The sequence below is a fragment of the Gavia stellata genome, chromosome 13 (assembly GCF_030936135.1).
Source record: "Gavia stellata isolate bGavSte3 chromosome 13, bGavSte3.hap2, whole genome shotgun sequence".
In the NCBI taxonomy this organism is placed as follows: Eukaryota; Metazoa; Chordata; class Aves; order Gaviiformes; family Gaviidae; genus Gavia; species Gavia stellata.
The window spans coordinates 1,690,299-1,713,867 of NC_082606.1; the positions used below are offsets into that span (position 1 = coordinate 1,690,299).

General features: G+C 61.6%; 1 protein-coding gene across 5 annotated transcripts; it reads right to left on the bottom strand.

The window, feature by feature from the left end:
• Positions 1–1,307: 1,307 nt before the first annotated feature.
• Positions 1,308–14,363, bottom strand: AP3B2 (adaptor related protein complex 3 subunit beta 2). Of its 5 annotated transcripts, none has more exons than XM_059823694.1 (28): positions 14,251–14,363; positions 10,298–10,373; positions 10,107–10,181; positions 9,876–9,971; positions 9,629–9,789; positions 9,421–9,487; positions 8,565–8,747; positions 8,262–8,438; positions 7,925–8,022; positions 7,576–7,630; positions 7,355–7,426; positions 7,125–7,187; positions 6,759–6,891; positions 6,573–6,682; positions 6,321–6,497; positions 6,050–6,236; positions 5,830–5,948; positions 5,492–5,603; positions 4,725–4,920; positions 4,473–4,644; positions 4,333–4,387; positions 3,798–3,904; positions 3,471–3,702; positions 3,281–3,365; positions 2,564–2,661; positions 2,424–2,447; positions 1,691–1,829; positions 1,308–1,458 (listed from the first exon to the last, which is right to left on the bottom strand). In XM_059823694.1, the coding sequence occupies exons 1-28, from the start codon at positions 14,361–14,363 to the stop codon at positions 1,308–1,310; spliced, it is 3,333 nt and encodes a 1,110-aa protein (XP_059679677.1). The 5 variants fall into 5 exon arrangements, with proteins under 5 accessions (XP_059679677.1, XP_059679676.1, XP_059679679.1 ...); XM_059823693.1 differs by having other exon boundaries at positions 4,473–4,650; XM_059823696.1 differs by lacking the exon at positions 2,424–2,447 and having other exon boundaries at positions 4,812–4,920.
• Between the last annotated feature and the right edge of the window lie 9,206 nt (positions 14,364–23,569).

Here is a 23,569-nt window from a genome sequence, read left to right on the forward strand (position 1 = left end):
GGGGCGTTGGCTGTGCTCCGTGTGAGGGGAATGGGGCCCCCAAGGGGTTAAAACAGCCCCCCCCAGGGGGAATGGGGTGGTGGCGGCAGCGCTGGCAGTTCTCTGCTTCACCCCCTTCCCCGGGTGTGAGGCAGCGCTGTGGCTCTGGCCCCGATCGTTGGGGAAATGGGGTTTTCCCTGTGGGAACAAATGCTTGATGCCCGGTGGTTGGTGGTGCTGCGGCTCTGGCTGACATTTTGTCACCGTAAAAAAAAAAAAAAAAAGGTGATTTTGTCCGGTGTCCTACCCACACGCCGGAAAAAGCAGAAGGCCCCTCACCGTTTTTGCAGCAGCAGAAGGGGTTGGACTCAGGCGACTTTGGGTTCAGGCCTTGCTGTGTGTCCCTTGCTCATCTACTCCCTCCAGTGCTGGGCCTGGCTCCCCGCTGGGCTGCAGCTTTGGAAAGGGAGAGCTGCTGGGGCTCTCTTAAATCCCACCCAACCGGTGCTGGGAGGAGAGATTTTGATAAAGAGTCAAATTTCCTTTTTTTTTTTTTTTTCCCTCCCCAGTTTGGAGATGAAAAGCCTCCTGGAGCCGGCCCCAGGAATCCCAGTGACACTGCGGAATAGACCCAGGCCTGACGTAGCAGGTATTTCTGCGGTCAAAGCATGAGCAATTCTGCTTTGAATAAATAGCTGGAAACCTCCCAGCACTCCTCAGATCCCTGGTTGGGACTGAACGCCTCCCGCCCTTCGCTGAGCCCCAGGGGGGTTTATCCTGACCCTGCATGTCAGTGTCGGGTTTTCTCCAAGAGCCAGCAGCCGCCGGATTCAAGCAGTGCCACCCTCAGGGGACTCGCATGTCCCCAGTTGCCTAAGGGACGGCTGGTCCCCTGATGTCCCCAGTTGCTGCCCCGGTTGCGGGGGGGCTGGCAGAGCCCGGTGTGGGGGCATTTGGGGCTGTGCACACAGAGCAGAGAAGGGGAAGGGAGCGGGTTCAGGAAGAGCTTTATTGGGAGATCCTGGCCATAATAAATAGGGGTTACACTAGGAGATGGTGGCGTGGGGCCGGGAGCTGGAGGCACGCTGTGCTCCATGGGGGCTGGAGCCGCCGCCCCTCTGAGTGGGATGTTGCCCTGCATCCCGTCCGCCCCATCCTGCTCCTTCCTCCCAGCGGCGAAGCCGGCCTGGGGGTTGCTGCCTGCTGCCCCTCTGGGGATTTGGGCAGGGAATAACCCAGCAGAAATTGGGGCAGGGACCGTTTTGGGGAGCGGTGTGGGGCAGAGGGGGGTGGGAGGGCAGGGATGTGGGTGCGGTGAGGCCCGGCTGTCACTGTGCCAGGGCCTGGACGATGTCCTTCACTAGCATGGTGCCAATAACCATCTTCTCGCTGTTGACGGTCAGCTGGGCAGCGGCACCTTCCCGTCGCTCCAGGGTGATGAGCACCAGGCTCCCGCTGGTCACCGTCTTGGCCGCGAACCTGCCCGCCGGCAAACACAGGGCATCAGGGCAAGCTGTCCCCCCGTCACCCTCCCGTCCCCCAGGATGCTCCGGTGGGGACCGGGGAGGCATCTGCCACCCACGGCCACCATCATGTGTGGGTTCACGCAGGCTCCTTGTCCTGAAGGAAACCCTGAGTGTCCCCGCTGTGATTTGGGTGGGACAGGAGAGGTGACAGCGCCTGCCTGGTCCCGATGTGGGGGTCCAGCTACCTGTACTCGTTGTCAGCACCGCAGGGCACACGGCCCACGTTGGCGGCTGAGGTCACTTGCTGGACTATGGTGTGGTCGCTCCGGCACTTCTCGGGCAGCGTCAGCTTCTCTGTGATCTCGCTCATGCCCGTCAGCTTCCCTGGAGCGGGCAGCAGAGGCACCTGCCGGTCTCCGGCCACACACCCAGTGGCCATGTCCCTGCCAGGCCCGTTTTGCCATCCCCAAACCAAGCCCGTCCAGCCACCAGCTCCCTGCATCCAAGTCCCCCATGACATCCTGAGCTGGCTGCCCTGCTTGCTCCTCTCAAGCCTGGCAGAGGCGGATTAGGGAAAAATCCTTCTTCCACAACCCTTCCTGGGCTCGTCCCCACATCCCTGCCCGGTGGCAGCAGCCACGTCCCTGGGGACAGACTCCTCCGATCACCGGCAGCAATGGGGCTGGGTGCTGCAGGGCACCAAGGACCCACCGCTCAGCGCAGATATCCCATCCGCGGGGCCAGGGCGGGGATGCTGCTGCTCCAGGAGCACTGGGATGCGGGGCCAGGGTGTCCCCATCACTCACCGGACACGGTGCTGGGAGCGCCAGGGATGGCACGAGCCCTCCATGCTGTGCGGGGACCCGGCAGGGCCACCCTGGAGCACCAGGGTGATCACCCCGACCCATGGGCCAGGGGGTACAGGAGGGGGACAAGGGGAGCAGAGCTAGTCTAGGGGCCAGCCCAGCGGCCACTTACCCTCGCCCGGCCGTGCGAGGTGCTCTAGGGCCACAGCGAGGGCGGCAGAGGGGACAAAATGGGGGGGTGAGCATCGGCGCTGGGGCAGTGGGTGCCCAAGCGCCACCCTGTCCCTGTCCCCATCCCTGTCCCCCACTCACCCTGCTCCTTCTTGAACTCGTTCTCGCTCATGAAGACGGGGGCCATGAGCTCCCCCACGGGCGGCTGGATGGAGACGTAGAAGTGACGCGTATGGGTGCTGGGGAGAAAGGAGGTGAGGGGGCACATGCTCAAAATGTCCCCCTGCCGGGTCCCGCTTCCCATCCCTGCCCTGGGCAGGGGGCAGCTGGAGGGAAACTGAGGCACAAAAGGCCTCGGGAATAGGGGGAACCCATCAGGCTGGACTTGGGGCTGCTGCTGCCTCCTTGTCCCCTGCAGGGACCCTGGTGCCTGTCCTGCTGTCCCCCTGCCACGCCTTGCCCATCCTGGTGTCCCCCTTCCCCTGGAAGGACTCTGGAGCCCATCCTGCCGTCCCCTGTCCCCCAGAGGGACCTTGTCCCACTGGCCCCTGGGGCCTCTCCTGCTGTCCTCCATCCCCTAGAAGGACGTTGGTGCCTGTCCAGCTGTCCCCAATGCCCTGGAGCACCCCATACTCTGTCCTGTTGTCCCCCGTCCCCTGGGGTACCCCATGCCCTGTCTGGCTGTCACCTGTCCCCTGCTGCCCCAAGTGCCCTGGAAAGATGTTGGTGCCTGTCCCACTTTCCCCATCTCCTGGAGCACCTGTGTCCCGCCCCACTGTCCCCCATCCCTGGAGCACCCCCCTGCTGTCCCCACCTCCTGGGACACCCGTCCTGTCCTGCCCTGCACTGGGTGCTCACCACAGCTGGAAGTTGGCTGCCTGGGTGGAGTCGCAGAAGTCGATGCCCATCACCACGCTGGCCGTGTCCCCAGGTGCCAGGCGTTCTGAAAGCACAGGGCTGCCACCGTGTCCCACGTCCCCTCCACCAGCCAACCCCTGTCCCTGCCCCTCCCCGCAGCATCGTGGCTGTGCAGTGCCATGTGCCATACCGATCTCAGGGAACTCCTGGATCCGCATGCCGGAGAGCGGCTTGGGCTCACTGACCCGCAGGTTCTTCACCTCGGCATCAGTGTTGTTGGAGATCTGGATCTGGACGGCCACCATGTGGGGGTCCCCCGGGAAGGGCTGACGGCTGAAGCAGTACTCGACCGAGAGCCCCTCGCCCGCCATGCGGTGCAGCAGCTCGTAGGTCCTCACTGCGCCAAACGGCGGGCTCAGCAGCTGCGAGGGACCGAGGGACCAGCATGGGCTGCTGACCCACACCCTGCAGCCCTCACGGGTGGCAGGGGTCCCAGGAACCCTCCTGGGACACTTACAGCAGGTGCCAGGGAGGTGTCGGTGAGGGTGAGGCCCTCCAGGTCGGTCACCAGGCTGGTGGAGACGATGCTGCTGGAGGGGACAGGCTGGGGAGGAGGGGGGGTGACTGCGGGGTGTGAGGAGAGGAAAGGGTTAACAGAGCTGTGATGAGCCACAGCCCCGTGGGGACAGCCTCAGTGGCATAGCCCCATGAGGACAACCCAGGTGGCACAGTGCCATGGGGTGGCCACATGGGGACAGCCCTGGTGGCACACCTGCATGGGGACAGCCCCATAGGCACAATCCCACGGGCATAGCCGCATGGGGAGACAATCCCATGGGGAAGGCCCCAGCAGGGACAGCCCCGCTGGCACAGCCACTTGTCCCACTGCCATCCTCTGGGGTCAAGGACCGCTTACCCCACCAGTCCCCATCCCAGCTCAGCAGAACCCAAAGGACCCACGGGACCCTGATCCCACTGGGGCAGGTGTCCGTGCCTCAGTTTCCCCAGCGCCATCGCGATGGCCATCCCTTGTGCCCCAGGCAGCTACTCACAGTCATCCAGGTCGAGCAGGGAGATCTCTTTGGCGCCGGCCCTGCTGCTGGGGGGCTGCAAGGGGGCAGAGAGATGGGCGATGTGTGAATGGAGGGTCTGGCGGTCCTGGCGCTGCCCCCCAGCCCGGCCCGGCCCTCACCGTCTTCCTCCGTTTGGCCTCCGCCTCGGAACCTGAGTCAGAGCCCGAGGAGCTGCTCTCGGAGGCACTGGCCTCCTCTGATGAGGTCTCGGCACGGCTCTTCCTCCCCTGCGATGGCTTCTTCTTCTTGGCCTTCTTCGTCCCCTCCTCCTCCTCTTCCTCCTCTTCCTCACTGGGGCTGTGGGGAGAGCCCGGCTCAGGGGGGGCTGGGGTGGGGTTTGGCTGGGGGCACCCTGCTTTCCCAGGGGGTACCTGCCCGCCCTCCCCGGGGCTGCCTTCTGGGAGCCTTCCTTCTCCTTTCTCTTTGTCCTCTTCTCCTCCTCCTCCTTGTCCTCCGACTGCTCCCCACTGCCTTCCTCCTCCTCTTCCTCCTCCTCCTCCTCGCTGCTGGAGCTGGAGCTGCCGGAGCTGCTGCTGCTGCCGCTCTCCTCACTGACGGACTCAGGCTCTGCAGGGGGCACAGCTCAGTCGGGCTGCTGCATGCCCCCACAACCCCACAGCTCCCTGCTGCGTCCCACCGCATCCCCCCATCCTCCCACTGTATCCCACTGCGTTCCCCCATCCTCCCACTGCCTCCCACTGTGTCCCCACACCCACTGCTGCATCCCCACTGCATCTTCCCACTGCACTCCTGCATCCCTGTATCCTGCTGCATCCCTGCATCCTCCCATTGATACCTGCATCCCTCCACTGCATCCCCACTGCACCCCCGCATCTTCCCACTGCATCCCGCTGCGTCCCCGCAACCCCCCACCACATCCCTGCTTCCCCCCCACTGCGTCCCTGCATCCCCCTGCCACATCCCTCCATATCCTCTACCACGTCCCCACCACGATGGGATGTTCCCACTGCAATGTCCCCTGCCTGATGCCCCACCATTGTGGCACCTGCCTGATGCCCCACCGTGGTGGCACTTGTCCCATGCCCCACCGTGGTGGCACCTGCCTGATGTCCCTGCCACAGTGACCCCCGCCCGATGCCCCACCACAGAGGCCTCTGCCATGCCACGGGGTCCTCACCGCTGTCCGCCGACTCCGTGGGCCCTGACTCGCCCTCCGAGTCGGAGTAGAAAGGTTTCTCCACCTTCTCCTTCCTCTTCTCCCGGCTGGTGCATTTGGTCCACTCAGGAACCTGCTGGCACAGGGTTGATGGAGTGGGGCCATCGCCCATGGGTGGGGGACCCAAACAGCATCCCTTGCCCCCCTCCTGTCCCCAAGTGGGTGTATGGGGACCAGAGAGTGGACAGGGGGCAGCTGAGCAGCACCTGGGCACCTTCTGGGGCTCTCCCAAGACCTCGAGATGATGCCTCCACCTCGGCCCCTCCATGTACCCCAGCACCCCAGGGTGCTCCACGCACCTCCACGTTCCTCACAGAGGGGTCGGGGGCCTCATCTGGCCAGTCGGGCAGCTCCTGGTAGCCCACAGCCTTGGCGTTGAGCAGGTGGGACAGGGAGCCCAGCTGGAAATGGTCCCGATCTACAGTGGGGTGAGAGGTGGCAGCAGCTCGGGGACAGCCATGCAGCACCGTGGTGACAGCTAGCCCTGTGTCCCCATGTCCTGTGACCAGGGGTGGGTACCTTTGAAGGAGGACTCCAAGATGGGAGCGGGTTTTTGGGCCAGGAAGAGCTTCTTGGCATACTTGTTGAGGGCCCCGCTCTTCTCGGTGGGCACGATGAGCTGGCGGATGAAGCGAGCTCGGTCGCGGATGTCGTAATTCTGGTCGTACTTGGCCAAGTTGAGGACGTACTGGGTCAGCAGCTTGCTCTGCGCCAGAGGACATGCTCAGGGCCAGCCTCTCCCTCCCCGGTGGAGAAACTGAGGCACGCCATCGGGCCATGTCACCAGTACCTGCTTGGAATTGGTCAGATACAGCTTAGCCGCCAGGTTGATGACCTGCAACTTGACGATGTCCTCCTCATTGGTGAAGGACTTGGCCATCTTGCGCAGCACGTCGGGCGCTATCTTCGGCACGTGCTCGCAGTACTCGCCGATGAGCCACAAGATGCTGGCCCGTGCCATTGGCACCTGCAAAATGCCCCAGGGCACGTGGCACCGCTGCCACTCCCCCTGTCCTGCGGGCCATGCAACGCCCTGACCCACCTGGATGTTGTCGGTGAGCTTGGCCATGTGCTTGATGATCTCGCTGTGCTGGGCTGGCTGCATCTGCAGCAGCTTTTTAATGACCACCACGGATTCGGCCACCACCAACTCTGCCAGCAGAGACCCGGTGTCAGCGGGGTTCTGCCCTGAGATCGATGGAGCCCCTGTTTCACCACATGCACTCACCATCCCGGTTGGAGAGGAGCTGGACCAGGCCATTGAGGCAGGTGTCCCGCACCTTCCCAATGTTGGTGGCACAGCGCCCGATGGCTTGGATGGTGGCCGCCACAAAGTCCTTGTCCATGCTGCGGATGTAGGTCTGTGCAGGCATGGGGAAGGCACATGACATGTCACCCACACGCTAGTGCCAGGCATCCCCCCATGTGGTGGTCACACGTTGGGGGTCTTTGGAGCCACCCATGGGGTTGGCATGGCCTCAGCCCACTCCTCCTGGGGGGGTCAGTCTCCTCCATCCCCTCCATGGTGGTGTTTTGGCACCCAGAGCCATGCCAGGGTGGCCACCCCAGTGGCCTCAGTATGGCTGCGGCATACCTGGAATTCCCGCAGGATGGTGGAGATGTTGGTCTCATTGGCCAGGTTAGTGAGGACCTCCAGCTGCGGGAAGGAGGGAGAGACAGGCAGCACAGGGGCACAGTGCTGGGGCACTGGGTCCTTGCTGTCCTCCTGTCCCCAGGGCATGGAGGGCAGCTGCCCCACAGGGAAGAGCCCCATGAAACCCCAAAGCCACTGGTGATGGGTCCTGTCAAGCATTTCCAGCTCACCTTGAGGATCTTGATCTGCGTGGGGTCCGTGGAGCGGATGTAGAAGCTCTTCAAGTAGGGCTCAAACATCCCCTACGTGCAGAGTGAGCGGCGTTAGTGCCATCCCTGTCCCCCACTCGCCAAGACCACCCACAGGCAGCTGGCCCTGGTGACTGGCTGCTGGTCAGCCCTCACTCCGCTCCAGAGTCAACAGGGCCAACTCCTCCCACACCAAGACTCACCCGCCGTTTGATGGACATGGTGGCAACATTCTGCAGCACGACGTACTGCACCTCGCTGTGGGGACAAAGAGAGGACCACCATCAGCAGGGCAGGGCCGGACCCGCCCCCAGCATGTCCCCGTGAAGATGGGGCAGGACACACCACCAGGCTGGTGCCACCATGACGCTGCCACCCCATGTCTGGGCTGGGCCAGGCCAAAAAGCCCTCTTTTTTGGCAGTTCCCCCCAACCCGACGTCCCTGTGAGGATGGGCTTTTTGGGGGTCTCTCCCAGGGTCTTGGGGCTCCCCGTGGGTCCCACCAATGGAGGTGGCGGGGTAGGGGACCACTGCAACCCGGGTGCCACAGACCTGTGACTCCGCAGGAGCCGCACCAGCGCCTTGGCGATGACACCAACCTCTGCCTTGGGTGCCAGGTGGAAGTAGAGCTGCGCCACAGCCATCACCACCTGCAGGGAGACATCCGAACATCACCTGGCGGGCACAGGGTCACGCCGGGGGATGGCTGTGTCCCCCAGCGTCCCACCCGGCAACACCTAGAGGAAGCACGGCCCTGGGGACGCCCAGCTCTGGGTGTCCCTCAAGCACCCCGGTGGCTCCTTGGCTGGCGGTGAACATCATGAACCCAGGCTGATGGACGCCACCAGTGGCCTCGGGGGACGGGCAGGGCTGGAGCAGGGGGGCTCACCGCGGCATTACGGCTCTGCAGCAGGGGCTTGGTGTTGCGCAGGAGCAGGCGGTGGTCGGGGTCCATGACGTAGGGCTTGCGCTTGGTCAGCGAGGCCGCCTCCGCCTTGGCGTCCTTGGCGTCCTCCTCCTCGGAGCCATAGAAAGCCTTCTCGGCGCTCTCCTCCAGCAGGGACTCCTGCAGGTACATAGGACACCTTGCACCCCCCCCAACAGCACCTTCCTTCACCCACCTCCCTGGCCCAAACTGGGCTTCCCAGGGCACCTCGAGGCTCCCGGGGCACCCCAAAGCTCCCACACTCACGTTCTGGTTGGGGCTGAGGAACTGGGTGCGTGCGTAACGGGTCAACATGTTGATGATGACCACCTGGCCCCACTCCTCCACATCGATGAGCAGGTTGCAGAGCTTGCGGTAGTTCTTGTGAATGAGGTCGATGCGCTCCGGGCAGACCTCCTCGAATGCCATCACCACGCTGCCGGCCACCAGCTGGGGAGGCAAAGCCTGGGGTGACTCACCAGAGAGGTGGCATCTCCATCATGATGCCAGCTTGATGGGGATGGTGGCATCCCTGTCAGGATGCTGATTTGGTGGGGATGCATCTCCATGAGGATGCAGGCTCAGTAGGGATGGCTACATCCTTGCGAGGATGCTGGATCAGTGGACACAGTGGAGTCCCTGTGAGGATGCTGGTTTGGTGGGGATCGTGGCTTCCTCGCGGAGATGCCAGCTCAGTGGAGATGGTGGCATCCCCACAAGGATGCCAGCTCCGTAGGGAAGGCTGTGTCCCTGCGAGAATGCCAATTTGTTGGAGATGTCTGCATCCCCACGAGGATGCTGGCTTGGTGGAGACAGTGACATCCCCACAAGGATGCTGACTCTGGGGATGGCTGCAGCCCTGCGTGGATGTTGGATCAGTGGGGACCATGGCATCCCCGTGAGGATGCCAGCCCTACGGGGATGGCTGCAACACCATGAAGATGCCATATCAGCAGGGACGGTGGTGGTATCCCCATGAGGATGCTGGCTCGGTGGGGACAGCAGCATCACTGCAAGGACGCCGGCTCTGCATGGATGGCTGCATCCCCATGAGGACACCAGGTCAACGGGGATGGTGACGTTCCCACATTTAGGGGCAGGGGAGACGCAGTGGCCCACTCACCGTGGTCTTGTCCGCTAGCAGCTTCTCTATCACTTCGATGAGCTGGTCCTTCTGGTCTGAGTCAAGGCTGTGAGGGAAGAGCAGGGCAGGTGCAGCTGGACCAAACTCCATCCCATCCCTGCCTGTCCCTGCCTGCACCAAGCAGCTGAGACCCCAGGACCAGACCCTTATTGGTACCCCCAAAATTTAGCAGCTGACCCCCCATTACCTGTACAGCTTGGGGATGGCGTGGGCGGCTGTCTTGCGTACGTATGGGGACATGTCCGAGGCGGCCTCCTTGATGGCCAACATCATGATGGGCACGATGATGGGCACACGGATGCTGGAGAGGACCCGCAGGGCACTGGCGCGGATCAGCTGGTTGGGGTCCTGTGGGGATATGCGGGGGGCTGCAGCGTGGCATGGGGGGGCTCACTGACCCCCCCAACTCCCTCCGGGTCCCCAAACCAGCCCACCTTGAGTCCTCGCTGGAAGGTGGAGATGGAGAGCAGGGCCAGATCCTGCTGCTCCTCTGCGTAGCGCACCAAGTAGACGTACACCAGCTTCTTCACCTGCGGGGTGAAGATGGTGGGGCCACCTCAGAGCCTCCCAAAACCCAGCCCATCACCAAAACCGTCCCGCAGGGGACGCACCAGACCCTGGGGACACCCATGGGTGCCACCAGGGCCACACAAGACCTTCCTCACCTCAATATTCTTGCAGGCGACATTTTTCACAACGGCTGGGAAGAGGTCAGAGGCATTTTTGCCCCGGGCAATCATCTAGGGGATAAAGGAGTGGTGTGACACCGGGCAGCTGGCACGGCACAGCATGACACAGCACGGCACGGCATGGCTCAGCACCGGCAGTGGTCCCTGCTGGTGGCTGCAACACCCACCGCCACGATCCTCTTCATGGCCTCCAGCTTGAGCGAATCCTTGTTGCTATCAAGCATCTCCTTAAGGTCATCGTGCCTGCACCACGCCAGGGGGAAAAAAAAAAATCCCATTTTCGATTTTTAGCAATTTTTAGCCATTTTTAGTCTTTTTTTTTGCTCCCAGCCTGCCATCAGGCTGGCAACCCGACCCTTCACCATGCAATATTTATGGGTACAGGAGTTTGGTTACAGTCAGGTGAAAGAGGAGCTGGAGGGACTGGCGCAGCCCTGGCTCTGTCCCCATCCCGGATGCTGGGACAAGGACCCGGTCCCAGTCCAGCTGTGGTTGTGACCCTAGGATGTCCCCAAATCACTTCCCAGGGAGCAGGCACCCATCACCGGCTTCATTCTGGCCAGCAGCCCAGCTTGGCTGGATATCCCTTGTCCCCTCGTGGGCACGGTGACATGGATGTGCCGGTGCGCCCTGATGCAGAGCCCTTCCCCACCCTGAGCTGGGTAAATGCCACCAGCCTCTTACAAGGCTGGTTGTCACCCCTGTCCACTTTTCTAAGGGACCTCTGTCCCCACCAAACCAGGGGGACCTGCAAGGCTGCATCCACCCACAGCGGCTGGGGGTGGCACCCATGGGACAATGCTTGGCCAGAGCCACCATCGCTGGAGGGTCCCAGGGGGGCTCCTTGGGGGGTTCTTACCGCGGTGGTGGCCCGGTGCCGATGGCCACTGCGGGCTCGGGACTGGTGAGCGGCCGCAGCTCGTCGGCTCGCAGGGCGCTGTAGCAGGAGGGTTGTCTGGCCTCGGTGCCCAGCACCGGGCTCGTCACCTCCTCGGCCACATCACCACCCGCCGGTGTTTTCGGCCACCCGGTTGGCCCCGCCGGTAGCTGCCGCAGCAGCTTCTGCACTGGCGGCAGGGACAGCATGGCTTCGGCCAGGGGTGGTGGCCCTGAGGACGGTGGCAGGGCTGTGGCCCTGCTCCTCCTCCCAGCACCGAGGACTGAAACCTGATGCTGGAGTTGGGTTGCAGCCACGATCATGACGTGGAGGAGGCCACCCTTGGGGGGGGTGTCACATCCCAAGTTACACCAGTCCTTCATCTGGGGCTTGGGGACATTGCAGGGAGCTCCTTCCCCAGGTGCTTTGAGTGGCTCAGTCCTGGCCAGGGACCCCATGTCATGATGGGACACCCACCTGGGTGGTGGGGTGGCACAGTGGGACACCTATGAGTGTCCCACGAGTGTGGTGGAGTGGCGGGATGGGACACCTGTGAGTGTCCCACCTGGGTGGTGGGGTGGCACTTGGGAGGCGTTTCTTTTGCCACATGCGCCATGCACGGCTCATGGGGACAGTGACAGGTCTGGTGTGGCCACAAGGGGACGGGCTCCGGCGAAGGGCAGCATGCAGGTGATGGGGCAGCGCCACTGAGGCAGGGTGGGGACACACTGCCGGACTGGGGGACACTGCTAGGGGCTCATGGAAGGGGACACACACTGTGAGATGGGGACACTGCCAGCGGGTCATGGATGGGGGTCACTGCCAGACTGGGGGACACTGCCAGGGGGTTAGGGAGGGGGGACACTGCCAGATGGGGGGACAGTGCCAGCCTGGGGACTGCCAGCAGGGCAGGGATGAGGGGACACACCCAGCCTGGGGGACACTGCCAGGGGGTCAGGACTGGGGTGTCACTGCCAGATTGGGGGACACTATCAGCTGGTAATGGATGGGAGGACACTGCCACAGGGGCAGGGATGGGGGGACACTGCCAGATTGGGGGACGCTGCCAATGGATCAGGGTTGGGGGGGCACTGTCATACTGGGGGACATAACCAGGGGTAGGGAGTGTGACACTGCCAGACAGGGGTACAATACCGGGGCATCAGGGAGGGGGGACACTGCCAGAGTGGGGGACACTGCCAAGGGGTCAGGGCTGGGGGGACACTGCCAGAGTGGGGGACACTGGTAAGGGGTCAGGGCTGGGGGGACACTGCCAGACTGGAGGACACTGTTAGCAAGTCAGGGAGGGGGGACACATCCAGTTGGGGGGACACTGCCAGGGTCTAAGGACTAGAGAGTCACTGCCAGAGTGGGGGACACTGCTGGTGGGGCAGGGGGGGGACACTGCCAGGGGGTCAGAGACGGGGGATGCATCCAGAGTAGGGGACACTGCTGGGGGGTCAGGGGACACTGCCAGAGTGGGGGACCCAGTGCATCAGGGCTGGGGGACATTGCCAGAGTGGGGGACACTGCTGGGGGGTCAGGGGACACTGCCAGAGTGGGGGACCCAGTGCATCAGGGCTGAGGGACATTGCCAGAGTGGGGGACACTGCTGGGGGGCCAGGGGACACTGCCAGAGTGGGGGACACAGCACATCAGGGCTGGGGGACATTGCCAGAGTGGGGGACACTGCTGGGGGGCCAGGGGACACTGCCAGAGTGGGGGACACAGCACATCAGGGCTGGGGGACACTGCCAGAGTGGGGGACACTGCTAAGGGGTCAGGGCTGGGGGGACAGTGTCATACTGGGGGACACTGCCAGGGGGTCAGGGAGGGGGGGACACTGCCAGACTGGAGGACATTTTTAGCAAGTCAGGGAGGGGGGACACATCCATCTGGGGGGACACTGCCAGGGTCTAAGGACTAGGGAGTCACTGCCAGAGTGGGGGACACTGCTGGTGGGGCAGGGGGGGGACACTGCCAGGGGGTCAGAGATGGGAGATGCATCCAGAGTAGGGGACACTGCTGGGGGGTCAGGGGACACTGCCAGAGTGGGGGACACAGCACATCAGGGCTGGGGGACATTGCCAGAGTGGGGGACACTGCTGGGGGGTCAGGGGACACTGCCAGAGTGGGGGACACAGCACATCAGGGCTGGGGGACATTGCCAGAGCGGGGGACACTGCTGGGGGGTCAGGGGACACTGCCAGAGTGGGGGACCCAGTGCATCAGGGCTGGGGGACATTGCCAGAGTGGGGGACACTGCTGGGGGGTCAGGGGACACTGCCAGAGTGGGGGACACAGCACATCAGGGCTGGGGGACACTGCCAGAGTGGGGGACACTGCTGGGGGGTCAGGGGACACTGCCAGAGTTGGGGACACAGTGCATCAGGGCTGGGGGGACACTGCCAGAGCAGGGGACACTGCCGGGGCGGTCAGGAGACACTGCCAGAGTGGGGGACGCTGCCAAGGCTAGGGGGGTGCCACTGCCAGACATGGGGACACTGCTGTGACATTAGGGAGGGGTCCAGGGATGGGGGGACACTGCCTGAACTGGGGACACCATCAGTGAGTCAGGGAAGAGGGACACTGCCAGACTGGGGACACTGCTAGCAGGTCAGGGTGGGGGACGCATCCAGAGTGGGGGACACTGCCAGGGCTGGGGGGACAAAGGGACCCCCACGTTCCCACAGCTCCGGGGACCCCCCTCACCTTCCTCTGCATCCCTGTCCCCCGTCCCAGCAGCCTGCCCCACACAGAGGTGACATTTCTCAGCTCCCCCCCCCCGGCTGGGGACCTCGATGCGGGGGGGTGCTGTCACCTGGGGACCCCCGCGAGAGCCGTGGGAGCCAGCAGAGCCCGGGGCGGCAACACCGTGCCCGGGGTGCCCCCAGCCCAGGGGTGGGGGGGTGCAGTGGGGGTCCCTCGCATCCCCCCCCGCCACACCGTCTCCAAAACCCTGCGGTTTTTCCCCGAAACCCTCCCCGGCCTTTGCAACCTGCGGTGGCGACGGCGTGACCGCGTCCCCTGTCCCCATCCTTATCCCCATCCCCATCCCCATCCCCATCCCCATCCCCATCCTCATCCTCATCCCCATCCTCATCCCCATCCTCATCCCCGTCCCCACCCCGGGGACCGTGGCCAGCCCCCAGGCGGGTACCACGTCCCCGGTGGGGATGGCGGCCAAGGCCTGCGGTGGCGGCCACCCAGCCAGGCTCGGCCTGTCCCCGCCGCCGTCCCCACCTCTTGTAGTCGGAGGAGAAGATGCCGCCGCTGGCGGGGTCGTGGCCGTACTCGGGCTCCCCCAGGCTGGAGGAGCCCCCCTTCTCCTCCCCGTAGGCCGGGCTGGCCGCCATGGCGGCGGGATGCGGGATGCGGCCGGTTGGGATGCCGGGACTGATGTCAGCGTCATGCGGGAACGGGGACCGCCCTAACGCGTCCCACGCTCCCCGGCCTCCAGGGATGCTCCGTTTCAGGGGGGCATCGCCCAGGCGGCTCGACTCTCCCTAAATTGGGGGGGGGGGGGGGGCAGGGCTCTGCACCCCCAAAAGGGGTCCGCAGCCCTGCACCCCCCCACCGCAGAGGTTTGGGTGCCAGCCAGCGGGAAAACGGGCCTAATTCGGGATATTAGTAGTAGTGTTTGGGACGTGCTTATATGGTAGCTATCATGTAGCGCGTACTTCATACGTCATAAGAGGTTATATAATTATACATATTTACATTATACCATAGCATATCATATCAGATAATAGCAGTTATATATTTATATATCCTATCCTATCCTATCCTATCCTATCCTATCCTATCCTATCCTATCCTATCCTATCCTATTATATTGTATTTATTGTATTTATTATATTTATTATATTATAGTATTATTTCATACATAATACATTAGAAAGTATACATTATATATTATATACTCCATATTACATGCTACATATTATATACTGTATACCATCCACTACATATTATATATTACATTATTGTTTATATTAATTTGATTATATTATATATATTCTATATTCTATTATACTATATTATACATAATCCATAATCCAGAACCCATTCTACAGTGTCCATTCTATTATATGCTATATGTTATACCTTATTTTAGGTGGTGTATATGTTATGTGTTATACTACATTATATTACATTGCAAATTATATTAATTCTCTTCTATTCTGTTCTAGCCTAGTCTATATTCTATATTCTATGTTCTACATTCTATGTTCTATGTTCTATATTATATCATATTACATTATATATTATACATTATACATTATATAGTATTTGGTATAATGTATATTATATATGATATATATTATATATGATATCATATTATATATAATATGATATATTATGTATTTTATTGTATTCATATATATAATTTATTCTTATAATAGATAATATTATTGTTATTGTTATTGATCTTATTCTTATTCTTCACAGAAAATTATTGATATTGGCAGATGTTTCAGTTATTATTTTTCTTCGCAGCTAACAAGCCCCGAGAGGCTGGTTGCCGGCCGGGCAGCTCTCTCACCCCATCACGCAGGAGTGAAGCAGCGAGGGAAAAAACGGACACATTTCAGATAGCAAAATTTAATCAAGCATCTAATTAACATCCCCCCCCGCTTCCCCCCCCCCCCCGCCCCCAAATGTCCTTCCCCGAGGCGAGGTGTTGCGGTGCACAGGGTGATGCTGAGGCTCCTCTGTGGGTTGCGGGGGGATCGTCCTTGGGAGGATGCGGTGGCTGCCACCCTTCACACCATGTGGTTGCTCATCTGCAGTGCCGGGGTGGGTGGGCTCCAGGTGGCCCAGAAAGCAGGGGACAATGCCCCGACTGCCTGCCTTGCCCTTCCCGCCCCGTGCAGATGGGTCTCCCGCCAGCGCTGGAAGCTGGAGCCCAGCCCTCCTGGGGACCCCACAGGCCTGCCAGGGACCTCAGCCCCCTTTGGAGACCCCAACCCTCTTTGGGGACCCCACAGATCTTCCAGGGACTCCAGCGCTGTTTGGGAACTCCAGCTCTCCCAGAGACCCCAGCCCTCTTGGGGACCCCACAGGCCTCCCAGGGACCATGCAGCCCTCTCAGAAAGCCCAGCCCTCCTGAGGAGCCCCAGTCCCTTTTGGGGACCCCAGCCCTCCCACAGAACCCAGTCCTCCTGGAGACACCAGCCCTCCTGGGGACACCAGCCCTCCCAGACCCTGCAGCCCTCTGAGGGACCCCAACTCTCTTTCAGGACTCCAGCCCTCCTGGGGACCCCACAGCCCTCCTGGGAGCCCCAGCCCTCCCGGGGACTCAGCCCTCCCGGGGACCCCACAGCCCTCCTGGGAACCCCAGCCCTCCTGGGGACCCAGCCCTCCCGGGGACCCCACAGCCCTCCTGGGGATTCTGGCCCTGCTTGGGTCTCAGACCTCTTCAGAGACCCTGCAGCTCTCCTGGAGACCCCAGCCATGTTTGGGGACCCCAACCCTCCTGGAAACTCCAGCCCTCTTGGGGACCTTGCATCCCTCCCAGGGACCCCACCTCTCCTGGAGACACCAGCCCTCTTTGGGGACCCCATAGCCCTGCCAGGGACCCCACAGCCCTGCTGGGGAGCGCCGACACTGGGGATACTCACAGCCCCACCACTGGAGCAGCCACCTTCTTTTTGGATATTCACCTGCAAGAGAAAGCTGTCCATGCACGGGGGCTCGGCTGCCCCCACGGCCCATGGGCCAGCGCCAGGGGGAATCGGGTCAGGATGCAAACGCAGGGCTGGCTGTGGGTACAGGAGCCGTCCCACCACGGCCGTGACACGCAGCTCCATGCTCACCAGTTCCATGTAGAACTCCAGCAAGCCGAGGAGGTAGAGGGCGAAGTGAATGCAGTTGTTTTTCCCCGCATGATAGCTGGCTTCGCAGTTCATCGCCTCCCTGACTTTACTACGGAAGTCATTGAGGTCGATCCCGCTTGTTTTCCGGTAGATCTGGCATTTCCCCCTCTCCTTTTTCATGGCTCTGAAGCCTTCCTTGCTGATCCGACCCTTGTTCTCATTAAAGTTCGTGTCTGGAAAACCGAGAGCCACCCTTCGCCCTGACCCAGCCACCTTTGGCCGTCAGCCGTTGGCCGCCTTTTGGTCACCTCCACATCCCAAACAGGAACAGGGGGTTGGGCGCTTACTCTGGAAGTGTATGATCTCTCCATCCCCGCAGTAGACAGCCGCGTGTTTGAAGACGCTACTGAGGCAGCCAGGGCTCCATTCCAAGGGGAAGAGCACGATATCCCCGACCTGCAATGTGCTCTCCGACACCTCCTTGAAGACCTCCTTGCTGCTGGGGGTCTTCTTTAACAGCAGGAAGTAGATTGTCTCATACTCCCTCTGCCAACCGTGCCAGGGAGGGAAGGTGAGGAGGTGGCAGAACCAGCCTCATCTCCCCCCAACGCCCCCCGAGACCCCCTTGCTGCCAGCGGAGGTCTCGCTAAGCTCCTACTTACAAAGCTGCTTGACATTGGCAAGGAGAGAGGAACAGAAATGGGGTATCAGCGCCATGCTCGTGCCGTCCTGTCCATGTGCGGAGGGCAGAGTCCCACCCTGCCACCACATCCTGCCCGTGATGGCTCTTGCCAGGCATCAGGGCTTGGCTCGGGCAAAAGCCCACCCCGCTCTTCCCAAATTCTTCAAGCTGGAAACTTCCCGGAACACGCCCTGTTCATCATCCCCCTCCCTCTCCCGGTGCAACAGCAGCATGGGCAGCTGCCTGCAATGGGGTGCGGAGATGGAAGCATCCTTACCTGGCTACTGCTGCTACTTGCCATTGTTTTCTCTGGGACAGAGCTGGTGACAGAGCCGGGCTGCTGGTACCTCCACCAAGGGCTGCGGGAAATGAAGCGGGACTGGTGAGTCGGCAGGCAAAACCTGACCTTGTGTTCCTTCTGACACACGCCTGGGGTAGAGAAAGGCTGAAAGCAAAACCAAAAGCAGTATGAATTCCAGGAAATCCCCGGCTGGGTTTTCTCACTTCTTAAAGGTGGGTTTAATTTGCTCATTCCACTTTAAACGTTAAGTTTGGGAATGGGCGGAGGTGAAATGCTGGAAACGCTGGAAATCCTGGAAGTCCTTTTGAGAAGTGCATGCCATGCAGTGACCTCCCACTTGCCTCCAAGAGACCTTCCTCCAGCCCCAGCCTGATCAGGCACCCAGCTTCTCATTTTCTTCTTAGAAGCCACGGGGACATTTCCCTCTTGCTCAGGAATCAAACTTCCCCTCTGGTGGGAGTGAAGCCTCCCAGAAACTCTCCCATGAATTGGGGAATTGCAAGACTCCCTGAAAGAAAGCCCGGAGAGAGACCCGAAGCAGCTCTAAATAATCCCAGTGGAGGAATATTTTCACAGGCTAACAGAACAGTTGAGGCTGGAGGCACCTCTGGAGGTCACCCTCCCGGTGAAAAAAGTCCTTCCTGATGTTCAGAGGGAACCTCCTGTGTTTCATTTACGCCCATTGCCTCTGGTCCCGGCACTGGGCACCACTGGAAAGAGCCTGGCTCCATCTTCTTTACTCCCCCCATCAGGTGTTGCTACACACTGATGCGATCCCCCTGAGCCTTTTCTTCTCCAGGTTGAACAGCCTCAGCTCTCTCAGCTTCTCTTCATAAGAGAGATGCTCCAGACCCTTGGTGACCCTTCACTGGTCTCTCTCCAGTACGTCCATGTCTCTCTTGTACTGGGGAGCCCAGCACAGGACCCAGAGCTCCAGGGGTGGCCTCACCAGTGCTGAGCAGAGGGCAAGGATCACCACGCTTGACCTGCTGGCAATGTTCCTCCGAATGCAGCCCAGGATGCAGTTGGCCTTCACTGTACCCCAAGGGCACATTGCTGACTCGTGGTCAACTTGGTGTCCCCCCAGGATCCCCAGGGCCTTTTCTGCCAAGCTGCTTTCCAGCTGGTCGCCCCCCAGCACGTCCTGGAGCCTGGGCTTGTTCCTCCCCAGGGGCAGGACTTTGCACCTTCCCTTTGTTGACCATGATGAGGTTCCTGTTGGCCCATTTCTCCAGCCTGTCCAGGTCCCTCTGGGTGTCAGCACAGCCCTCTGGAGCATCAGTCCCCCCTCCCAGTTTGGTGTCAGCAGCAAACTTGCTGAATGTACACTCTGCCCCATCAACCAGACCAGTAATGAAGATGTTAACCAGGACTGGACCCAGTATTGACACCTGGGGTACACTCCTGGTGACTGGCCTCCAACCAGACCTGGTCCAGCTGTTTGGCCAGTTTTCAAGCCAGCAGCCCAGGGACTTACTTATTTTGATGCTCAAAATCAAACACCGGCAACCAAAGTAGCATTTGTTTCGAGAGCAGTTGCTCCCTTTGAGCTGTGTCAAGACGGGACATCACTCGCCAGCAGCTTTTGGGAAAAGGAAAGCAAAAGTGAAAAAAAACCTACAAATCAAACAGGGTTTGCACAGGTTCTCCGTGCAACGGTTTATTGCCACGCAAGAGGGTTGCCAAAGCTGCCGGTGCAACATTGGTCCCCTGGGGAAGGATGCTCCAGCCCCACACGTCCCCCGGGCACTTCGCCGCCTCCATCACTGCAGCTCTGGGGATACCTGGAAGAGAAGATGGGCTGTGGTGACACTCAGCCAGGGTGGGCGTCGGGGTCCCCTGGGGTGGTGGCACCCACTATGGCGGTGGCACCCACCGTGGCGCCGGCGAGCTGGCCCAGCCCCAGCAGGGCAAGGGCGAAGTGGACGCAGTTGCAGGTGATGGCGTCGTACTCCACCACCTGGTCCATGGCCTCCCGGATCCGCTGCTGCAGGGTGGCCTCATCCAGCCCTCCTTTCCTCCGCAGTACCTTGGCCGGACCCCGCGTCCGCAGGAGGTGGCTCTTGCCATGCTTGGCCACGATCCCCGATGGGGATGTCCCCGAGCTGCCTGCGTGGTGGAGGGGATGCTGTACCCCGTGTCCCTTCCATGAGGACATCCCCACGCCATGACCACCTCCTGGGGCTCACCTTCCAGATGGATGATCTCCCCATCACCGCAGTAGACACCAGCATGGGCGCCCCACCAGCCAGGGCCTCCCGAGGCCAGCGGGAAAAGGAAGAGGTCCCCAGGCTGGGGCTCGGCCACCCCATTGGGGACCACGTCAAAGTGCTGGCCCAGCAGCCCCTCGCAGAGGAAGAACGCCGCTGTGCTCGTCACCCCGGCTACGGCCTGGGGACCCGTCCATGTTTCAGGGCCACCGGTGTCCTGGGGACACTGGCAGCATCACTGCCCTGCTGGTTCATCCCCCATCCCCAGTGGCTTGGGCACAGCTTGGGTCTCCACGGATGGGGAAACCCTCTGAGAAGGGGCAAACTCCTCTAGGCGCTGAGCACCCATGGGTGCTGAGGAAAAGGCAGGGCATGCAGGATTTGGCCCTGTTGTGCAAGGGGTGAGAAGAGTGGTGCAGGGCGTAGAGGGGAAGCCAGCACTTACCTGCTTGGAGCTGCTCACCTGGAGGGACAAAGACCCAATATCAGCCCTGGTGGCATTGGGGAGGTGGGACCCAGGGGACCAGTGTCATGGCTCAGCCCCTGCCCAGACTGCTGCCATCCCCCCATCCGAGCCAGTGGCCTGGGTCCCCGTGCCAGCACCCCCAAACCTGTCGCACCCAGGAGTCCAGCCAGCGCCGGGGCTGGAGGAACAGCCCGTCCGGGACTCGCAGGGTCTGCACCAGGGTGCTCACCTGGGGGGAGAAGGGGCAGAGCGAGCCTGGGACCCATTCTTGCTGGTACCCATCCCCTGCTAGCACCCATCCCCTGCTAGCACCCATTCCTGCTGGCACCCATGCCTGCTGGCACACATACCCTGCTAGCACCCATCTCTGCTGGCATGCAACCCTGATAGCAACCATCCTTGCTAGCACCCATCCCTTGCTAGCACCCATCCCCTGCTAGCACCCATCCCCTGCTAGCAGCCATCCCTGCTAGCACCCACCCCTGCTGGCACCCACCCTTGCTAGCACCCACCCTTGCTAGAACTCCCCCCATGCTAGCACCCGACCTTGCTAGCACCCTCCCGTGCTAGCACCCCTCCTGCTGGCACCCACCCTTGCCAGCACCCACCCCTGCTAGCACCCAGCCCTGCTAGCACCTATCCCCAGCCCAGAGCAGCCTCCCAGGTTCCCCTGCTCCCCCCTGCACCCCCAGACTCAGCACCGGGCAGGTCCGAGCCACGGGGTCCGTGGGCACTGGGTGCCATGGTGGAGGGGTGGGACCGCCTGGCCACGGGTGCCCTCCCCACCAGCTTCCCCTTTACCTGGGCAAGGAGGTTCATCTGCAAGGAGAAAACACGATGTCCGGATTGCTGGGGACACAGACCTGTGCCCAGCCCCACCTCGGGGACCTCTCTGTCCCCAAACGGTTGTGGTGCCACGTCGCCCTGCCGAAACCCAAGCCGTGGCCTCAGGCACCACGCCAGCCCTGGCGCTCATGCAGTGCCCAACTCCCTCGCCCTGGGGACGCCTCCGCGGTCCCCTCACTCCACCGTGGTCCCCAAGCAGCTGCTGCTCCAAAGGTGGCCGCCGGGCAGGACCTCAACCCGCCCCGGCAAGCACCGCAGTGGCTCTTGGCACCTGCACATGGCTCCGCCGGTGCCTGGGAATGTGCCCGGACCACACCAACCGGCCCCACCGTGGCACTGAGCCAGTCCCATGGGGCCAGTCCCAGGGGGACAAACCCAACCTGCTGTGACATTTCATCAACGAACCCCTTGGGTGACCCCAAAGGAGTCACAAAAGGGCCCTGTGGCCACAATGCACTGATAGCCAGTGGCCACCCGGCTGGTACCAAAACACCTCTTGGTGCCAAAATGCCTCTTGCCCTGAAGGTGGCCCAAGAAACAGCCACCAGCCTGTCCCCAGCCCCGTGTTGCTGGGGTGGTTCATGCCCAGGGTCAGCTCTGGAGCCACATTAAACTTTAATCCTTATGCTGGGGGGTCAGCGAAGGCTTTGGCAGGACTTGGGGCGGGTGACGTGGCAGCTGTCACCCTCTGTCATCGGGCAAACTCCACGGCATCATTTATCACGGAGCCTCCAGTGAACAAGAGCTAATTACGGCTGAAACTGGACCCTGGCCTGGGCATGGCTCAGCGCTGAGCAGCTGCGTTAACCCTTCTCAGCCACCTCCAGTCCCACAGCCATCTTGTACCCCTCCAGACCTTGGTGTCTTCCTTTGGTTGCTCTTGTCCCCTCCTGATTCCCACCATCCTCTCCTGGTCCCCGTTGTCCCGTCCTGATGTACCCTCTGGTTGTCACCACCCCCTTCTGGTCCCTAGTGTCCCTTCCCGGTCTCCACCATCCCCTCGTGGCCCTCACTAGCTGCTCCTGGGCTCCATCATCATCTCTTAGTCCTCATCAACCCTCTAGGTTCCCTTGGCCCCTCTTTGTCACCATTGTCCCCTTCTGGTCCCCATCGTCCCCTCCGAGTCCTTATCCTTCCCTCCTGATCCCCATCTTCCCCTCCTGGTCCCCATCATCCCATCCCAGTCCTCACAATCCCCTCATGATCCCCGTCCACCCCTATTGCATCCCACTGCCCACTCCTGATCCCCATCACACCCTCCTGGTCCCCATCGTCCCCACATGGTCCCTGTTGTCCTGCCCTGGCCTCCATCATCCCCTCCTGGTCCCTGCTGTCACCTCCTGCTCTCCACCATCCATCATTGTCTCCTGGTCACCATCAAAATATCCAGGTTCCCTCCTGGTCTCCATCACCCCCTCCTGGTCCCCACACTCTCCCCTTGGTCCCCTCCTCGTCCCCACCATCCCCTCCTGATCCCCACTACCCTCTCCTGACCCCCCCTGTCTCTTGCTGGTCCCCACCATCCCCTCCTTGTCCCCACTGTCCCCTGCCGTTCCCCACCACCTCGTGCCATCACCAGCAGAAGCGGGGCTGCCAGGACAGCGGTGCCTTCCCTGGGTCACCTGATGTCCCCAACCGAGCTGTCCCCCGGCCAGGGCACATCCGCCAGCTCCCCGTGGCCGGTGGGATTAGGGCAGCTGGAGCCTTGGGGCTGCTCCCAACAACAAGTTTCAAGTCCGTCGCCAGCATCTTTGGGTAATTAGTAAATTAGTAATTAAACGCTCTCTGCCTGCTGGGGGGAGAAGGGGGGCAGATCCCGAGGTTTTAGGCTGGGTAATCCCGTGGCATCTGCCCCAGCGTCTGTCACCGAGCCGAGTCACGACTCCGCCACAGGCTTTAACGTTTGCTCCTTCGCCCCCACTCCGCCGTCCGCAGCCCCTCGGCTGTGGTGTAGGGCCTGCTTGGGGCACTCCCCGAAAACAGGCTGGGTCGAGCCCCCCTGGGTGCCGGGGTTGGGTGCTCACGGGGTGTTCAGCCCCGGGAGAAGGATGGGATGCTGCTCCATGGGGACCCCACCTTGGGGACGGCACCCAGCTGCGTGTAATGGAGAAACGGGATGGGAAACCATATTTTTGTAATTATTGGCTTTCCTGGGCGTGCCGATGATTGGCCGGCAGCAGATGGTTGGCCGAGCTAATCCCCCTCCCAAATCCCTGCTTCGGAGCTGGCTTTTACCCG